Source organism: Malus domestica, chromosome 04, assembly GCF_042453785.1.
Source record: "Malus domestica chromosome 04, GDT2T_hap1".
NCBI classification, from domain to species: Eukaryota; Viridiplantae; Streptophyta; class Magnoliopsida; order Rosales; family Rosaceae; genus Malus; species Malus domestica.
In genome coordinates this window covers 18,522,245-18,543,670 of record NC_091664.1, presented here as the reverse complement: position 1 = coordinate 18,543,670, position 21,426 = coordinate 18,522,245, and the positions used below count along the sequence as shown (strand labels likewise).

The window sequence follows — 21,426 nt, the reverse complement described above, 5'->3', positions numbered from 1 at the left end:
TAAAGCCTCCAAATTTCATGATTGCATCGGTCCAAAACCAAAGCAGCAAAGAGTGCTGCATGATGTCCAACCGATTGACATTAAGAAAAAAACGTAAAACAGGCAGCCAAAGTTTTGAGAAAATACAACCTGGTGAAAAGGCATGGTTGTTGATTCCAGGGAGACAAGAATCTCAATGGAAAGGCCCTTGTATGGTTAAGCAAGTTTTTCAAAATGGCAACGTAGACATTAAAACAGAGGGCAGGGGTTGTGTCCTCAAGGTCAAGAAGTATCTACTAAAGCCACTCCTAAGGAAGTTCAGTGCAAGCGAATCAATGACTCTAAAGGATCTAGCAACTTAATCACTGGGATTCTATTATGTCTAGCTACAGACGTTAAATAAAGCGCTAATTGGGAGGCAATCCAATTTTCTAACTTTTTCTTTACTTTCTGCCTCTTTTATTTCATTATTTTCATTCTAGATGCATTTAAATTCATAGGCTGTCATTTCGTGTCAACAAAAAAAAAACAAAAAACAAAACAAAACAAAAACAAAATTTACTTGTTTAATTTTTAGTTTACAGTTAGTGTTTTCTATATTATCTCTGATTTCAACACTTGGGTTTTTGCATACAACAAACAAGACAAACAAGAACATCAACATCAACGACATCTGTGATTCACATAACAGGGATGGGAAGTTATACCTTTCTGTTTTGCTACGAGGCCAGTCTTCAGTGTAGGCCACTTGCTTTGTCCATTAAGCTGCCTTTGCCAATTCGGGGTTTTCCTGCAACAAAGTAATCAAGAGTCTGAGTTACAGTGAGAATGGATCCACCTAGCACAGTCAACTGAGGAAATAGAGCTTAGCAAAGGACATCAAAACCGAAGTTTGGGGGTGCCTGTGTTTTACCTACAGAATGGAGGAGTCTCGGATGATCATCATTAGATTTACAAATTTTAGGGTCGTGATGCGTATCTCTCGTTATCTATCTAAGTATTCTCACAGACAACAAATGCATGCATGTGTCAGCTCTTTAATTTTTCTGGGAAAATAAGCTTAATGGAACGAAATGGCAGCAAGGCAAGATTTTTACCTTTGGAGTTGGGGTTGTAGCCGAGATCTAGCGAGGTGAGCTCCATAAAGGGACCCGAGAGCAATGGAGGTATGGATAGATGTCTCACCTTGGCTGTTCTCGACGCAAGGGAGAAATGGCAAAGAAGCTCAAGGATGACAGCTAGGTTGTGTGAGGTTTAGAGAGTTATGGGGATATTTTTCCTCTTTTGAGAAAGCACGACACCACATTGATGTCGAAATAAGAATGGAGGAGCGGCTAGGGTTCCATTGTAGGGAAATGAGAAGGATGAGATAAAGGAAGAGCCTCTTTCGGGTTTCTAAATATACTCAGCAATGTGAGAGAGGGATGTTTTGAAATAATGTGAGAAAGGGTTGTTTTCAAAAATGAGAGAGATATCTGACCTTTCATTGGGAATCCTAAGGACCAACTGCATTGATGCTTGCCACGTGTCCAAAGCTGGTGTTTCCCATGTTTGTTCCAAAATAAGCGCTTTGAATTAAAGAGAGGGAGAGCCGTTTGGCTCTGGGCTCGAGGTTAGAAATGAGGAATCCAATATTTTCCACATACCGGTGCTAGGGTTTTGCTGCACATGTGCCGTGCACATGGGTTCGCGTGGGCTGTATGTGTGGTGTCTTTATTTTTTTTGGGCATTTGTTTTGCTGGGCTGGGTTTTACAACCCAAATGATATTCCATCGGCCCGTGTGTGTTTTTCTTCCAGACCCCACGTTTGTCTTCCAAATGGAGTCCAATTCCAACCCAAGTGTGTCCATATGAATGGCAATTCTAACCGTTAAACCCGATAACTGTGGATAACCGTCCGAATGGATTGGATTTGGATATGAAAATTTGGGTATGGTTTAGATATGGGGAAAAACCGTTAACTTTATTCGATTATGGTTTTGGATATGGTTACAGGGGTACCCAATCCATATCCGTACCCAAATCCGATCCAAATATTATATATATATATATATATATATTATTTTATTCAATTATGCCTTTCAAAGTCTTGGAATCATGCCCACAACGTATTCAATTATTCGTATCCCTATAGTACTAATTCATTATGCATGCATCAACCCCTATACTATCTTTATTATGCACCAAACATCATACATGGGGCATACCAACAACCTCATCAATTCAATACTCTTAATGTTATACTCAACCAAATTAATTCATTGAATTATTTTATATATCAATTATCAAATGTTCCAAGTTTATCAGATTCATCTCTCTTCAAGAGTCTCACTGTCAAGAAATTAGTGCATGTTGTCAGCTCAATAGGTAATCTTTCATTCTTTTTCATGTTATTTGATTCATGCAAATTCTCAATTAGCGTTAGTTTTTCAGTTTATTACATATGTTATGAGCCCATAGAATTATGCAAAATTAAATCAATAATTGTCTTCTTGTTTGTTGTTATATATTTAGTTTACATGTTAATTGATTCAGTTTCAGTATTATACCATGTCTTTGTTTACATATTAAAGGATTTGGTTGTGTTCGCAGCAATCAAAATGTCTAAAAGAAAATTTAAGTCTCAAGAAGAAACAATATCTACCCCAACTGATTGTAATCTAGCACCTACATTGAATCCAAGTGTTGTACAACAAGAAATACCAAATCAAATTGCCCAACCCCAAGATATACCAACTCTAAATGAGGTCGCTGGTGAGACTGAGGAACCTGGGGGGTGATGATGGTGAAGGTAATAATTCAAGACTTCACAGTTTGGTGTGGCAACATTACACAAGAACATTAGTTGATGGGGTGATGAAAGCAATATGTAATTATTGTAACAAGAAGCTTGGTGGGAACACTAGAAATGGAACCAGCCATTTGAGGCATCATGTGACGATATGTCCATGTCAGAGACAAAAAAAATTGAAGCAAACACTAACCCAAAAAGTAGGAGATGGGAAAGTAGAGTTGTATACATTTGATCAAGAAAGTGCAAGGAGAGCTCCCGCTCAAATGATAATATTACATGAGTACCCTCTTTCCATGGTTGAGCATGTTGGATTTAGAAACTTCATGAGTGTTGTCCAACCGTTGTTTAAGGTTGTTTCGAGAAACACAATCAAGAGTGATATCCTAAAAATATATGATTATGAGTGTTCGAAAACAATGCAATTGTTGGATGAAAATAAGAGTAGAATTGCCATAACTACTGATATGTGGACTGCAAGTAATCAAAACAGAGGATTTATGGTAATAACATCACATTTTATTGATGACTCTTGGACGTTGCAGAGCCGAATAATAAGGTGATATTTTTAATACTTCAATTTCTATTTAATTATTGTCTAGCTTTAGATTTATATTTCAGATTCTTTATTGTAACCATCTTCTTTGTAATTTTTTTCAGATTTATTTATGTGCCTTGTCCGCATACCGTCAAGACACTTTCAGATGTTTTGATGGAGTGCTTGCTAGATTGGAACCTTGATCGTAAGCTTTCTACCTTAACCGTAGATAATTGCACTACAAATGATACAATGATTGATCTTATTCTTGAAAAACTTTCTAGTAGTTCACTTTTGTTGGGTGGAGGGTTCTTTCACATGCGTTGTTGTGCACATATATTAAACTTAATTGTGAAGGATGGTCTGGAAGTGATTGGTGGTGGTGTTGAGAAAATTCGTGATAGTGTTGTTTATTGGACAGCAACACAGAAAAGAGAGGAAAAATTTGAGGAAGAAGCACGTCAGTTGAAGCTTCCAAGCACTAAGAAGATGGTGCTTGATTGTAAAACTCGGTGGAATTCCACTTTTTTAATGATTCAATCTGCTTTGATTTACAAGGATGTTTTCCCTCGTTTGAAACAACAAGAGTCGCAATATAAGTGTTTGCTTGATGATAGAGATTGGGAGATGGCAAGAGAGATTTGTGAAAAGTTAAAGTTGTTTTATAATGTCTCCGAGTTGTTTTCTGGAACTAAGTACCCTACAGCCAATCTTTATTTTCTAAATATTTGTGAGATCAGGTTGTCGCTAACCCAATGGCTTACCTCTAGACGTGATGAAATAAAAAATATTGCAAGAAGTATGATTGAGAAATTTGATAAATATTGGAGTGTGATTCATGGAATAATGGTTGTAGCTGCTGTATTGGATCCAAGATTCAAGATGAGGCTGATTAAGTATTTCTTTCCTGTATGGGCAATATGCTTCCAATTAAATTGATAAGATTCGCAAATATTGTTATGATTTGGTAAAAGAGTGTGGATCTAATCATATTTCTAACATGGGTCATCAACCATCATTCAGTTCATCTCATTTAAATCAATCTGACTTTTAAGAGATGAATCCTCTTTAATGGATAACTTTGACTTGGTTGTTTCTAGTACTATAAGTATTAATAATGTAAAGTCAGAATTAGATCATTATTTGGATGAGGTTGTTTTTCCTAGAACATCTGATTTTGATATTTTGGGTTGGTGGAAATCAAATGGGACTAAATATCCTATCTTAAGTGCTTTAGCAATGGATATATTAGCTATTCCTGTATCTACAGTTGCTTCCAAATCATCTTTCAATACTAGTGGGAGATTTGTAAGTCCACACCGTAGTAGACTTCATCCAAAGACATTGGAAGCCTTAATGTGCGCCCAAAATTGGTTGTGGAAAGAAATTCAAGGTACGCCAAAGCATTGATTTATTTTCATCTTATATTTGTGCATGTTCTTTAATCTTAATTTCGAACTTATTTTTCAAACTTAATTAATTAGTATGCATTCGGTTTTTAGAACTAATTTAAGTCTTTATGTTTCACAACTAGCTTCTTGTTCTAATGCACACGTCAGTTGCTACACTTATTTTGAAGATATGGATATGGATGAGGTAAGTATTGGCAATTATATTATATGTATATAACTATCTTCTTTGTAGATTATATGTGTACAACGATTCATATTAATTATTTCGTCATTTGCTTAATAATGTAGGGATCATGCTCCATTGATGGTTGTGAAGGAGGAGCACCATGAAATATGATACTGGCTTGGTGGAACTAGAAGCAAAGTGCAAATATCTCGTTCTTTTGTCATCACAAGTTTTGGAATTATTAGACAATTTGTTTTGTCTTCCTTTCGTATTTGTTTTTGTCCTCTTTTTCTTTTTTATTGGACCAATTTATCATATTGGCTTATCATGAACAACTTCAAATATATATTGTTATGTTTTTTTGTAATTGGATGTGGCTATTTAATGGCAGAAGTAGTATCTACTAAAATTTATAGTGCGTCAATTGGATGAATATAATTTTTAATTTTTTTGACGAAGATGGATATAACCGATAACCGATTGAAAATCCGTTACTCAGTGAATATGGTTATGAATAATCCCCGATAGTTATTTTGCGGTTATGGGTATGGTTAATTTTCGTGGTTATGGGGATAGATATAACATTTCCGTCCCCAAACCGAACCGTTGCCATCCCTATGTGTCCATTTCTTATTTTAAATTTTGGTTTGTTATGCACTTTCTTTTATTTTATATTTGTTTATTTTAATTTTGTCGTTTTTTTAGAGTCAGTTAGTTTTAGGTGTTATTTTTGTCTTTTATTTATTTTCCCACACCTCGAGGACAAAGTGTGAAATAAGTTTGGGGGTGGGAATTAGAATTTTTAGATTTTTAATTTTGAGTCAATAAAATTTTCATTCTTTTTAAGTTAATATCCATAGATTATTTTAAACGTAAGAACAAATGGACATGGTGAAGGTTAAACCCATAGTAGAGTATTTTCTATTTATCGTTGCTTAGACACTAATTCATGAGTTATACTTTGAAAATTTGCACATTCACTTCAACATGGTTTGTGGAGAGTGAGATTGAACACTTACTTTTAGTCTAAGTTTATTTTAAAATTTTTGTTCTAAGTAAAGTTAGTTATTGTTATGAATAAAGTAATAATTGTCTCATCTAAGGCTTTGTCTAGTAACCGGGCCAATCTTGCCTAACCAGCAGTAATTCTCACATCAAACGGTAGAGTTTTGACATGGGGCAGGGTGGTTAGTTGGTTTCGTAGCCTTTTCAGCTCGAGTTAATAAGTCCTTAGGGGTGTTCTACACCTAGTGCCCTAAAGCCCTTGTGGTTTGAGAGTCATTGACCTAAAGCTCGCTACATGGGTTGGTTCGAAAGCTTAAGTGAACTTACATTGCATAACCACTACTGTTACTTAAAGAAAAAAGAAGAAGAAAAACAATATATATATATATATATATATATATATATATATATATATATAGTTATTATGTGTGTGAAGTGTTAAATAAAGAGGACGAAAGGTAGGGGTTTCAGTCGAGTCTCCTTGGCTATGTTGGTTCACTTTACATCAAGCGAAGTTCATGAATTCTTTTCTAATTGATTCTAAATGGTTTAGACTATGTAGTGGGATTAGCAGAAACTTTTGAAAATATGTTCTGATTTTTAACATTTTCTATGGATTGCAACTTTGAAGGTGGAATTTTTTGTCAGTAAGAGTCATTGCTTGGGCTTAAAAATCAATAGGAAGCGAGGATTATGCTATTGCCAAAGCCGTACTCCACAGAACAGATGAAAGAGGTAAAAGTCGTTGCCACTATCTAATATAGGTGAACTGCATCATTGTGCGTGTCACAAACTGTGTCAATTTTGTTTATCTAATAATTCAGAACTAGCATAGTAAAATGGTCATGCGGTGTTACATCCTATTGTACAACCAAGCATTTGGTTGTTTCTTCCAGTGTCCCGGTTAATAGAAACAAACCATAAAAATGTCGTACCCAGTGCATAAGGCTCCTGCTTTGGTAACGGAATTCTTTCCAAGTTCTAACTATTCCTTCAACAAAGTTAAGGCTCAGTACAAAAGGGAAATTAAAAAGATAAAACTGTGTTTTAGTAACAGCATTCTCTCTCCCTGGTCTCCACGATGATACCGGGTTCACTTCACTTCCCAAAGTTGCAACTAAATTTCAATCCCCTCGAGTATTAACGTAAATAAAGAAAAACCTTCTGAATCCTAAACACATAAGGTGCTTGGAAAAACATCTGAACACAACGCTTTACGACGTGACGGAGAGCTGCAAAAGAAATCAAGTCTTTCATATTTACTCTCCTGGAGCAGAGACGCCTTGCTTCAGCCTCTCCTTTTTCAGCTTCTTCTTAGACACTGGCTTCTTCTTCTTCGGGGGAAGAGTTCTCTGAGCGTACACGTAAAGCGCGTAGTTTCCTACCAGGAAAATCATCAGCAGCCCAACAACAACAATCAACACTATCATTCCAGGGTTCAACCCTTTTGCATCCTGCAAAATCACCACTGTAAATTAGATTTCCAAGCAGACACAGACACACAAATGGACAAGGTTAAGGGAAAATGTAGAGCACTGCTGGAATCACCACTCAACAACAATCCCTAACTATCACACTAATTAATGTTCTTCATTCAACTGGATATTTAGACCCGCTTCCTATGTGAGAATACCTATAGAAGATGCAACGGCATCCAAGTTCCAGAACTATGTCCAATTGAATCGAATTGTTTCCCTATTTTTAAAGAGTTTTTCTATTTAACCACCACACCAAATTTTGACACCTTAATTTCCAATTTTGCCCTATTTCAAATTCGACGCCCACTACAGATATACAGAGGATGTTGGGAACACTCCCAGCATCGTACTTGCTTTTAATTTTGTTTGACACTCATTTTGGAGTAAATCCATCAGTTAATTTTCTAAGGGTGTAAATCCATCACATAGTTTCTGGTCCTTTCTACATAAATTTCTGAGCCAAAAACATCTAATATGAGAGAATATGTTGGAAAAACACATCTGTACATAAAAAAAGATTACAATAAGTGATAATATCGTTGGTGTGGCAGCAATTGGGAGAGAGTGCTGGTCAGTGTCTGGGGTGTGGTGGGTTTTCTCTAGGTTTTTCCCTTCTCTTTATCAGCTGTTGTGGGTTGTGTTGTATTAGTAAGGGTATTGGAAATTATGCTGTCAAAAAATTTCGGGGTGAACTAAGACAGACTGTGGAGTTTAAATAGAAAAACACAATTTTAAATTGGGTGCATCCCACTCCCAGCACATAATGAAAATATGGTTTTGGGAATTGAATTTGTGGCAGCAGCCAATAGGGTTTATCATTTTTATCGTTTCATTCCTAACAGAATGCGAGAGACTACTTTTTGATTTACCAGAAGCAGAAGATAAATTAGTAGCAGGTTATCAAACCAAGCACTCAGGTACAAACATGACTTATTTTATTTCTATATGAGAACTAGTGAAAATCCCACTGGCTTAGTCCTGCTATTCCTTCAAATAAATAAAAACAAAGCAATGTTTAGAAAACTAGACAGTGAAATATAACAATGTAAAGACAAAGGCTAATGACCATAATCTATCAGTTAGGACCCCGTATTTTTGTAAGGAACTCTATCTTCCTCACAAATCCTCTTTAAATGCACTATTATATTATGCCTACAAACAAATTGAAAATGATTTCCAGGGACAAATTACAAGTGCGAATTTTATTTCACAGTTTCTTCACTAATAAACAAAATCCAAATTAGGACAGAGCTTGTGTAAAGAAGGACAAAATGAGATTCAATCCCAATAGTCTTAAGACTTAAACTACGAGTCATCAATTGGAAGAATCATTGACAAGCATGCACACATGCACCCAACCACCTAGAAACTTTGCTGTGAAATAGAAAGTGACTCATAAAGGCCATGAAACATTAAAGGGCCATGGTAGAAACCCACTAGTCAAATAGACCGGTGACAGCCGTGAGACTCAAACTCATGGTTTGAGTTCAAATGGAGACCAATACCACCAAACCCATTCACTGGGTGGTTAGCCAAATATAAGTATGACAGATCGACAATAGACCTATTACATTTTCATCAATGGACAAAAAACCCGTTTCTATACGAATCGAAATATATACTCATGCACATCATTTCCACGTAATTACATGCATCTCAAGCTAAACAGACTAGCATCATTCACTAAGAAAAGCCAACATTTTACAATCATTCAACTTGAAAAACCAACATAATTATGCAGAAAAACCACCCGTGAGGATAACAATTCTGGGTAAAAGTTCCTTGTCATCTGAATCTCTTATCATGCATTGAACTCGCAGATACATACAAGAGCGTGAGAACATAAATGCATCAACAAGGAAATCAATCAATCAATAAATTAACATAACTCCAACAAAATTAAGGTGGCATTTGATTTGGCAGTTCTTAATTTACACCTAACACAAAAAATCCAATAAATACAGGCTTGTTTCTTAATTCAGATTCAATCATGGAAAATGTCCAAGATCTGGGTTTCATCCCAGTTTTGGAATACCAATTTTCAGATCACGAAAATCTTTCATCAAGAAATGTAACTCTGTCTAATCAACCAACACACAAGTCCCAGACATTTAATATGCCACTAAATTGAAGCATGCATGCATAAGTTTCGCTTAGCAGGACCTCAAAACAGCTGAAAAAACGAGACATCTAAATCCCAATTCCAGAAATACAAAATCCAAGATGGCTGATTAAATTGCAGGAGATAATTGGCGTTTCTGAGAAATCATACCGAAGGAGGGACCTTGTCCTCGAACTGGTCAGCCATGGCCGTCCTGCCGCTCTGAGCCTGAGAGACTTTGAGAGATCCGGCTCACCGTATCAACTGTGAACCATAGAGGGAAAGAGGGGTTCCGGAAGAAGTAAATACGAAAGGTGAGATCTGATAAGGTATGTAATTGGAAAGATGAGGTGTTGGACCAATCAGCTACGGCCAGTTGGATTGACTTGTCCATGTGATTGCTAATTTGCGTTCCAGCATAATGTCATGTCAAACACAATATATCAAAAAATATTTTTATTTTTTTAGCAAACAATATTAACAACGCTTAAGAGAATGTGAGATAGATGACGTTGTCAATTAAAAATAAAATTTAAATCTTTTAATTTTTAATAGATATGCCAAATATTTATTTTATTATATATTGAGCTACATAATTACATTATCTATTAAAAATTATTAAAATTGATTTTAGTTTTGTTTTTCTATTGGTTGTCAATAGGATTCATGCGTTAAAAATTTGAATTATATTTAACTTCTTCTTTGTTTATTGCAAAAAAAATTAAAAAAATAAGAAGTCAAGTAACTCAACTACCACATTATATATGACATATTCACATCTGAATGTTTTGTATTGAATTTTGGGGTTAAATGGGCTTGGAATTGACGATCGGCCATCAATTTTTGAGCTTTTATTGAAGATGGGCCATCAGTTACTTGGGCTTTTATTGATTTGTTAAAAAAGGCTTATAAATTCTCCCCCTGAGTATTTGATTAGTGATCTTCAAGATAAGGCGCTTATTTTTTTTTTTGTTTTAGTTCCTTAAGTTTTAATATATATGTAAAAGTCGAGAATCACACCAATTCCTGACAAGTAAAGCATGTCGTTACTACCGAACCTTACTTCCACTCCAAAACCTTGCAGATCCGAACCCATTGAATTTGCTTCGACAATTGATTAAAGGTTTGGCTCGAATACTTACACAAGGCGCTTAGTAATCCTATGCCCTTTTTTTTTCTTTTTTTTCTCAGAAAGGGGCTTAGGATTAAAGGAAAACTAATGAAAAAGGTTTGAAAACTTTGAGTTTTAATGATAAGAACAAAATAAATGGTAAAGTGAATAGTACCAGGATTGACTTTTTAGTGTAAAAATGTGGTTTTTCGTTAATGTAAACAGTACCGGAAGCTTTTTGTTAAAGTTCCCTAGGATTAAAGGTTTGACTCGAATACTTACATAAAGTTTTGGTGAACAAATATCAGAAAATTGGATTTTATTTTTTAATTTTCTTTTATGGATTAGTGAACAAATTAAATTAATGGGAAAACTAATGAAAATGACTTGAAAACTTTGAGTTTAAACGAAAATGATAAAATAAAAGGTAAAGTGAATGATACCAAAGATTGACTTTTTGGTGTAAAAATATAGTTTTTCATTAAAGTGAATAGTATCGGAAGCTTTTCGTTAAAGTTCCCTTAATTAATGGGTATTTATAGGGTTTTGGTGTTGGATTTGATTTGGATTAATTAATATTATTTTGATCATTGGATAAATTTAGTCGTAGGATCCTTCTTATTACTTTTAAAATTGATTAAATTGAATTTGAGCCATGTGATTGAAAAGAGATGTAACTAGACGCACCACTTTGGAAGAACCCATAGGATGCGACAACCATTAGACGCTAACAACGCTAATTCGGGCCATAAAAAGTTGGTTTCTATGCGGTTGCCGCAGACAATTTGTCTACCTATTACGTACTGGTTTGGTATTGAGGTGCTTTTATAAAAAGTGGGTATAAAAAAAATTAAGCTCAAAAAGGTGTTTGGTAAACACTTAAAAACAGCTTATTTTCATAGTTTTGAGTGAAAACGTGAAGTAGCAAAAATGAGTTTTGAAAAAAAATTGAAAACGTGAAGCAGTAAAAATGAGTTTTGAAAAAAAAATTGAAAACGTGAAGCAGCATAAATATTGGATTATATGTTGAATGTTGGAGTATGATTTTTTGTTAAACATTGGATTATATGTTTAAGATAAAGTTTATAAATATTTTTCTTTTAAAAATAAAGTATATTTAGCAATTCACCTTTATTTGTTAAGAAAATTAAATTAATGGCAAATCTAGTATTATACAATTTTTGGTCATTTCACACAGTCATAGCTGTTATACCAAACACTATAATACTGCTTTTTTTTTCAAAAGCAGTTTTACAAAAAAGTTTACCAAACACTCTGTTACTTTATTTCACAACTATTTATTCTCACAGCACAATATAAACAGTTTTTTTCTTCAAACTACACCAATACCAAACCAGCCTACATCTATTGCCCTGCTTCGGTTGGTCTTCACGTGGTGCATCTGTTGAGTTGGGGCCATTGGCCCACTTGATACCTTATCCATCCCGTGGGATAGCTAACCCAAAGTCTCCTCCCAAAACCCAAAATCCCAAAATTTCCACCCCATAATACATTCCTTAGAGAAGTTTTGGGCCCAAATTTTGGGTTTTTTTTGTTTCCCCCCTCCCCTTGGAGGCCCTTGGAGATAGCTTGAACAATCTCAACAATTCACACATAATGTATGTATAAGCATCAAAAGTGATTACACGAAATCAAACATCTTTGACTTGAAAATAGAGAAAGATCTGTAAATAGAGTAAAACACACAATAGTTCGTTATTTTCACATTTATTGGAAAATAAGAAGTTTATAACACATTATATGTACCACTCACCTCGAAATCTAGAACCTCGACAAAACAAGCCCACTAACAATCACAACACATCTCTAACCTAAATTGGAAAAGGATCCTCGCCAAATCCCTTTCCTAGGGATCCTAGGGATCCCATGATCTCATTCGTTCATCGTATATCGTGCGGTCAGTTTTCGTTAAGTACTATTTATATTTAATTTTAAAATTTAAATTTTGAAATGATTTTTGACCGCACAATATACGATGAACGAGTGACGGGATCCCTAGGAAAAGATCCGGCGAGGATCCTTTCCCACCTAAGCTCGATCTTTTATCTATATCTCTAATAATTAATTAAACACTCTTTGTTAACCAAAAGAGGGTGAAAAGACTACTTAGTCTTCTATCACACAAAAAAAAATGATGGGCAATAATGTAATTTCACATGTTCAAATTTTACTATTTTTTATTGAAGCCTCACCTACAAGTAATGTACCTCCAATATTTAAAATAAAAAAAAACCAAAAACAAAAACCTGCCACTCCCCCCACGTTCTCTCTCTCTCCCTCTCCTTCTCATTTTCTAAAAAAATATGTTCATACACACAAAGTGTATAGGTAAATGCTAGTATAGATATAATATAAGAATGTGTGTGTGTATTCCCACGTTAATTGCAACATTTGCATGCTGTATACAATTGAACTCTACTACTATTTATAGTGCCAAAAGCCGGCAAATTGAGTTGTTCTCATTGGGTACATATCTGACCTCAACTTGCGTAGTATGTTAGATTTTTCAGTATGATCGGCATACGAGGTGATACATCACGTATTATTATACAAATGATGGGATATGTGTGTTAAAAAGTTAATAACTTCAAAAATAAATTTTCCCACAATTTACCTAAAAACACGTGATATACCACCCACATTTCCGTCACAATGAAAAATTTCTCGCATGGTATAAATCGCTCAATTAATCAAGACCTCATGCTAAATATATGGACCACGTCAGCTCGCATGTAATATTTATGCCACATCAACTCATAGATTCACCATCTCTTGATTTTTAGGTTATTGGTTGGCCGCCTCCTTCTACGCACCATTCCACGCCAACCTTCTAGGGTTTATTAGTCATCATGCCAGTTGTTCATAGCCTCCCATGGTCATCTTTATGGAGTGCTAGACTTTCTATCTTCTTCCAAGCTTTTCCACCTTAACCCTTTATAGCCAACAATCCTTACCCATATACCAAAATGAAAATGACGCACGGATATTAAATAAATACATCGAATGAAATATAGAAATACACCAGCAAAAAACACACTCTGAAAATACAGGAAAACAAATACATAAAAGCAAATGAATTTCAACACAGTTAACCTCCACAGCAAAGAAAAAACCAAATTTAAAGAAAAGATTTATCTAGAAACACCAAATGCGGAAAAAATAAGCTTAAAAAGGAGAACCACAAACTATATAGCTAAAGTAGAATCACACAGAAACACAACAACACAATAGACAGAAAAAATTAACAATGTCATTTCCCGAAAATAAAAAGGCAACCAAATCATACACCCACAAATACCATTTAATTATATCTAACATTTTCAAATGTTTCAATAAAGTGTCTGATTTGCGAAAGGACTTCAGTGCTTGCAAGTTAAAATTCTTAAATTTTGATATATACCACTGTGATTGTCTCTAATTTCTATAATAATCAGTCAAAACCAAATTGGGTACATGACTTAAGAACACACCCAAGGTCAATACACTGTTGTAACACGTTGTAACCATCAACGTATGTATACAGATAAACACATCTGGGAAAAAAACCAAAAAATAAAACAAAAAAATCAGTAAAAAAGCATACTTTGAAAATATAGGAAAATAAATACATAAAAGCAAATGAGTTCCAACACACTCAACCTCTACAGCAGAGGAAAAACCAAATTCATAGAAAAGGTTCATCTAAGAACAGAAAATGTGGAAAAATAAACCAACACAGAAAACAAAAACCATTATTTTACAAAGAGTAGGCGCTATCTAATTTTTAGCAGTCATAGAAGCCACATCAAAGTACATGCACCGAGAGACTACACATTCGTTGTTTCTCTTGTTAAACAACAACCAACAACATGCATAATTTAAAAATAAAATAAAATACGGACGGATCTCTAACATGAGGCACACAGACATAAATTAGAATCAACCGGTATTAACACGGAGGTATTAAAAAACACAGCATCATAAAAAATCGTAATCAAATCAGCGAACAACAAACAAACCACTGATCTGGTTTTGCTCAGACTCTTGTTATTTAACGTGGTGTATTTCTAGGTTTTAGCCAAAATTCATCTTTGATGGGCTGAAAACACTAAAGCTTTTCCAAATCTCTGTAAGAGTGCAACCTCATATAACAACATTGCAGCCCTAGCCATTCAATGCTTGTAGTATCACCTAAACTCTTTATTTCATTGTGATTAATTTGAACAAACATTTATCATATTGTTGTCAATGAATTTGGTAATCAATTGTCTACTAACATATTAAGCGTAAGAAAGCCTTCTCTTTCATTCTTTATTTACTATTCTCTATTTCCTCTACTCTAATCTAAACACTAGATTCATCCAAGAATAGAAAATAAGTAAAAATAAGCGGAAGAAAGAGAAAGAAAAATGACATACCTGAAGCACAACCAGCATGAAAACGCCAACACAACAGCTGGGAAAAACGAACAACAACGTTTGCTAAAAACACAAAACACAACCAATCATACACCCATAATCACAACCACAACACACAAACGAAAAAATGCAGAGCACTATTTGTTAAAAATAAAATTAGAATAAAATCACACAGTCACACTCAAAATCCCAACACAGAGAGAAAACCCTAGCATTCTATAAGCCTCACCCCCAGAAAAAATCCAAAGGAAACAGTTAACTCTAAGGGTGCGTTTGTTTGCCCTCACTAACTATCATTGGACTGGATTGGACTAACACTTAGTCCAGTCTCGTGTTTGGTACTGGAAATGACTAGTTTTAATGAGATTAAGTGGGGCTCACAAGGACTAACGACCTTGCTAGGAGGTCTTAGCGAGAACCCCCAAAATGCTTCAAACTACTAAGACCGTCTCTTGCGTTCGCCTTCAACTGGGTTTGACGGAAACAAATCCAAGAAATCCAAGTCCGTCTCAAATTTCTTCACTAAAATTGCCATCGTCTCTACATGCTCAGAGTCGGAGTGGTCATGACAGAGACTTCGAAGAGGGTCTTGCAGCCCCACAAGAAATCCAAGCGTTCAAACCCCAAGACACCGCCGTCTCTCACTCCCTTAACTCCACAAACCCCGACTCCCCACCGGTTACCTGGCTGGGCCTTTGAGAATTGCAAAAACCCCAAATCTGGGAATTGTAAAAATACCAAATCTGGAAATTGCAAAACACCCAAATAGAAGGGCAAGAGGTGGAAAGGGAAAGAGAAAGGTTTGACTAAACTTGAAATTGGAAGAAGAAAAAGGAAAGGAGAGAGAGAGAGGAAAGAGATGCAGAGCAGAGTTCAGTTCAACGGAAACGATGTAATACATGAGAAATGAAAGGAAAGATACATAGAGTGGAGGGAGAGAATGAGTGAGAAAAAAAATTGCAGATTAATAATAGTAAAATATTAGTAAATATGAATTAAAAATTATATTTAAATGAAAAAAATAGTCCGTGACTTAGTCAAATACTGCACCAAACGCTTCTGTCACGCCCCGATCTCGAGATACGTCCGAAATCGACACGTGACGATAGACTGTAGGGGGATGCCAGGAAATACAAACTGGAATACTGAACTTAAAATAACAATAATCACGTATGTTTAAGGAAAAGTATATGGGTAACCTAACCCTCCAAGCTCTCAGAACTCTGTTTGCTACCCCAAAGCTCCTCGTATCTAATAATACTTGCACAATCGCCCCTACACCATCGGAATGGTGCACTGGGCAAACAACAACCCGGATAAGCGGCGAAGCTCGTGTGAGTGATAATAATACAACGTATGTGATAATATTAAAAACCATCCATCAATCACGGTGTATAAATGTCAAATATAAAATCATATTTTATGAAATCATAATCAAGTCACTGAAAATCTTGAAGGAGTCACCCAGACATCCAACGGCTCGTCTGAAACAAATCACAAAAGCTCACAACCATAAACTCATACAACATAATGAAAAGTAAGGCTAGAGTGACACAGTTCGGCCAAAGCCTACATCACTAAAGCTATCTCAATCGAACTCAATCCGAAGAATCAACAAAGCAATTAATTGGGTTCCGAACCACTTAACGGAACCATAATACCAATCGGGATTCCGGACAACTCAACAGAATCCAACCAAGATACGATTTCGGACCACTCAACGAAATCGTGGAGTAGAAGGGATTCCGGACCTCTTAACGGAATCTGAGTGAATACGATTCCGGATCACTCAATGGAATCGCGGAGTATAATGGATATCAAACTACTTTATGAAATCCAAGCTGGATACGATTCCGGACCACTCAACGGAATCGCAGAGCACAAGGAATTCTGGACCTCTTAACAAAATCCAGATGGAGCAGGGAACCAGACCACTCAACGGAACCCCAGCGGAAACCCAGTTTCAGATCACTCAACGGAACCGAGCGGAAAGCCAACAACCATAATGTACAACAACTTAAGGAAACGAAACAAGGCACAAGTTACTCAATTTACAAAAGCTCAATGAAGTGAAACAAGGCACAAATACTTAATTTAGAGTGCATCAACGAAGCGGGAAATGAAACAGCATCGAAGCAACAAATCCCCATCACAATGGGTTAACAGTCCACTACTAGCCCTCACATTTCATCACAACATGTCAATCATACAAATCAAACCATATCAATGGCTAAGTATTAAAAATAACAATTCAATAGAAAACATATTTATAAAACCAAGTCATATCCACACAGGATAACAATTACGAAAACAGGGTAATCACCAATATCACATAGATTAAAGTCACTCATTTGGAGTCCGCGCTAACGCACCCTAGCACAAGAATTGAGATGTCATGCACTATCATTGCCTGCTTAAAGTCCAAATGGTGGCCGAAAAATAGTCTGGAAGGTCATGAGTTCGCTGGAAATTGGGCAAACTTTAAATCGTTAAAATTTTCTCATTTCTCAACCAAATCACACGATCCAACCATGAAAATTCATCAACACATCATGAGGAATCCGATTATGGTGCTTAGAGGTCTCACCTTGGTAAGAATATATGGGAAATTGACTTGCAAAGTGATGACTCAAATGGAGGTTCTTGATTTGTTTGATCCCGAGGTAAACTCAAGTATCCAACACATGAAACATGTTCTTGGGATGATGGTGAACACATGAGGGTGTTTGCAAGGTCCAATTTGCTGGAAAAAAAATGGTGGTGGATGATGGCGTGTCTAGGTGAAGAAGAGTGAATGAGAGGGAGAGTAGCGGGAGAAAGAAGAAGAAGAGGAAAGAAGAATCCAGAAAAATAGGGACCAATCTGTGGGTCCCATGTGGAAGACAACAAATTTCACATGTGTTCAATTGTTAATTTACCAAAATGCCCTCAACATTTAAAGGTTCGTAGAATCTTTGTTATAACTCCAAATTACATTCTGTTTGTGCCCACGCGTTTGTCTCGACGAGTACTATCCAAATATATAAAGATAAGTGGAAACATACGTAGGGATCAAATACGCTGTAAATATAAAAGCGTCAAAACTAAGAATACGAAATACGGAATACGTGATTTAAAACAGTGAAATCCAGGAATGGGATTTCACAGCTTCACTAAGTCAATCCAACTTAGTCTAGTCTAAGCCAGTCCAGCTTAGTCCCTAAAGCTAGTCTAGTCCGAGATAGTCCGGTGCAACAAACACACCCTAAACCTCCAAAATTGGCTAAACCCAAATTCAAACATAAGACCTAACTCTAAATACAAAATTAACACAAAAAGTGGGAAAAAAGGGCAACAAAAAAGACACACAATTAACCACAAAACAGGAAGACTTGAAACGCCAAGAAGCCGACATGCGAAGCACATGAGCAAAGATGAGAAGATGAAGATAGAAATCTAAAAACTAAACAAAAAGTGGTGAAAGAGAAGCTGAAAAACGAAAGGTAAAAGTGAACAAAGAAATGAGTGAAAACGAAACAAAAAGGGAAAAACACTCTCAGCAGAAACATCGCTGATGATCAATACATGGAAGACATGGACCAAAAAAGCAGAGTAAAAAAAAAACCCGAAGACCATTTTGGGGGGCATTTTTGTCCCCGCATTGTCCATGAACAGTGCACCCGAGTTTGGGTTTTAGTATAGGTATAATGTATACAGAACAAAATAATAAATATGTATATTTAAAATATGCCTCCTCACATTGCCACGGGCCCACAAACCCACTTGGCATTTTGATTTAGCAATCTTCTTATTTAGACATTTTTATTTTGACTTCTTCAGCTCTTCTTTTTATCATACAATGTTGTATGATAATATGAACTGTTTATATTCTAGGTTATTATTAAAATATCATCTTTGCACAAAAAAATAAATAAATTCAAAATTGTATGGTCTATGTTAACTCACAATTGGGAGGTCAACACAAGATTAGTATCGTCACCCTTTAGAAGGCTCAGGATATAAAGCTAGATAATTGACAACAAGATTTAAGTGGGTCACCCTTAAAAATGGACTACATCCACCGTGGTGGCTTGATATATATATATATATATATATATATTGATGTGGATTACAATAGCTGTTTAAAAGTGTAATGTAATTTAACTCTCTTTCATGTGACCACTTGTAAGGGGTGATCGACCATTTTATGTAGGCAAGTGAGCCCTACAAGTATTGTGCTCTTAATTCTCTCACCGTCTTATCATTTAATGGGCTGAACACGTAGATACGACTTATAAGCTATTCCTCCATACTCAATTACCCACTCAACATGTGGAGAAGAAATGATGTTTACACATAATTACTTGCATGATTTCTCGGATCGATGCGTCTCGAGCGCATTTCTCGTTAGAAAGTGGTTGAAATGCACTCTATCCTAGCTAGGTCTAACAATATTTATGTCTCTTCATAAACTTCTTTTCTTGTTGATGGCCAACATATCGGAGGTGACATCTGGACAGACCTTCGTGCCAGAGAGTTGTTAGGTCTACCAATTGGCTTTAACGGTCGAAAAGTACTTTAAGTTATGTGCTCGTCTCTTCTTGTCAGTGGACAATCCAGGGTTATGAGAGGTGGTTGATGGTAGTCGTTTTTTGTTCTTGATGTGGTGCTTTGTCATCTGAATTCCTTAGGTTGGTTTGTAGGCTCAATATCTTGATTTTCTTATCTTTTAGTGGTCTCTCTCCAAGCTCATCTATTGGGATAAAAAACAACTACACATTATTTTAATGAGTCTAAAAGAATCATGTGTTAACATGATCTTTTAACATTAATCAATAAATAGACGAACCATGTTTTCACTTAAATACTGAAATCTTAACAATGCTAATTTAACGGTTAAACAACTTTATATTTGGTTGATTTTTTTAGAATTAATCTTTAAAGGGTGGCCTAAAAATTAGACAAATCTAATCATCAAACAACATTGCAGAACAAAAACAAAAACCAAGAAGCTAAAACAAGAAAATTTGAGTGTGAAGGTTGCAACACCCTTCTTAAATATGCAATAATGAAATCAATGTACCTAAATAAGCAGTATACATGTATTTTAGTTCAATATTTTCAGTGCTGACAAGATTCTAAATTACACATGTCAATTAACCTTATATAGGGTACCCGTCCAAAAAATAGAAAACAACGAGTTGGGTAAATTGTTTTATTTCTTTTTATCACAAAGAGGTACAAATGTGAAAAAAAAAAAAAAAGGTATCTGCGCTTTCTGCATTAAATGGATTCATGAACGTTATTAGTCACTTTCATATGTTCAGACCAAAATATAAAAATAAATAAATAAAATTGAAGAGTATATATATATTTTGTAAATTTGCACATTACTCTGACAAGGATGAGCTGTATCTGGGCCGCATGGGGAGCATAACGTCGACCGGAGAAATTGACGGAATTTGTGTTATTTTAGATACTAGAAAGTTAAAAGAAGGAAGTGCTATTTAATTACAAAGTGATTGGAGAATCGGTAATTCATGGATTAAATGATTATTTGTTGGTGCCAATATCAATATCGTGAAAGTTGATGTTTTAATCTTTTCAAGTTATTCTGATTAACGTTTCTTTCGTTCGACGTGTTAGTTTTGGATCCATAATATAAAAATTTGAAGAAAAATAAGAGATCACAACTCTTTTGACAAGCAATGAGCTCAGTTGAAATTTGGACGAACTATGTCGTTTAATGTGTTTAATTTGGATTTTAATATTATACATATTTTTATTATTTTATTATTTGTTTAATTTATCTCGTATTTGGAGCTAGGGTTACTATTTAATCAACTTTTTAGTTGTTGTAGTCCTTGTTCTACTTTGTTGTCTTGTGAATTTTCAATTTGATTTTGAGGCACTAAACTTCAATTCATGCCAGTTATGTTCTGCCATTGGTTTTGTCGGTTATTCTGCCAAACAGATCGACATTTCGTTTATTTTGTCTAGTATCGGCGTTTAAATCTGTTTGCATATGTGTTAAGTTTGATTTTTCTAACTTGATTATCCAAAGTTTAAGTACTTAATAATTATATTCTCGTTTTCGTAGCATTTTGTTGACGTATGCCGTTAAAAGTCTGATCTTGTGCTTTACATACGCGATAAAAATTAATTGAAAGTTATAATAGAATTGACGGTTGAGAGGTATTGACATGAATTGAAAGTTAAGGGAACTCAAAACTAACTATGCCTTCTTGTATTGAATTAATAAAATGATACGATAAAATTGACGATTGAGAAGTATTAACATGAACTGAAAATTAAAATTTAAAAGGTTCAAAGTTAAGCTGAAGGTTGAGAGAACAAAATCTAAAATTCAAGGGCATTTCTTAATGCTAGAAATTTATTTTTTACTTTATCCATTAATCATAACCAAAAGCTTGGGCGAAAGTGAAAG

The 21,426-nt window shown here is 35.2% G+C and overlaps 1 protein-coding gene across 1 annotated transcript; it reads right to left on the bottom strand.

Annotated features, from left to right (window-relative positions):
• Positions 1-6,846: 6,846 nt before the first annotated feature.
• LOC103419305 (DNA-binding protein S1FA) lies at positions 6,847-9,919 on the bottom strand. Its single transcript, XM_008357416.4, has 2 exons — positions 9,642-9,919; positions 6,847-7,345 (listed from the first exon to the last, which is right to left on the bottom strand). Exons 1-2 carry the CDS (start codon positions 9,675-9,677, stop codon positions 7,151-7,153), a joined length of 231 nt encoding a protein of 76 aa, XP_008355638.1. The 5' UTR covers positions 9,678-9,919; the 3' UTR covers positions 6,847-7,150.
• Positions 9,920-21,426: the final 11,507 nt, after the last annotated feature.

Excerpts from the sequence above, each read along its gene's own strand:
- LOC103419305 (XM_008357416.4), bottom strand. The coding sequence starts at position 9,677 with ATGGCTGACCAGTTCGAGGACAAGGTCCCTCCTTCG. Across the intron at positions 7,346-9,641 it reads AGGACAAGGTCCCTCCTTCG|GATGCAAAAGGGTTGAACCC; the intron begins GTATGATTTCTC and ends GTGATTTTGCAG.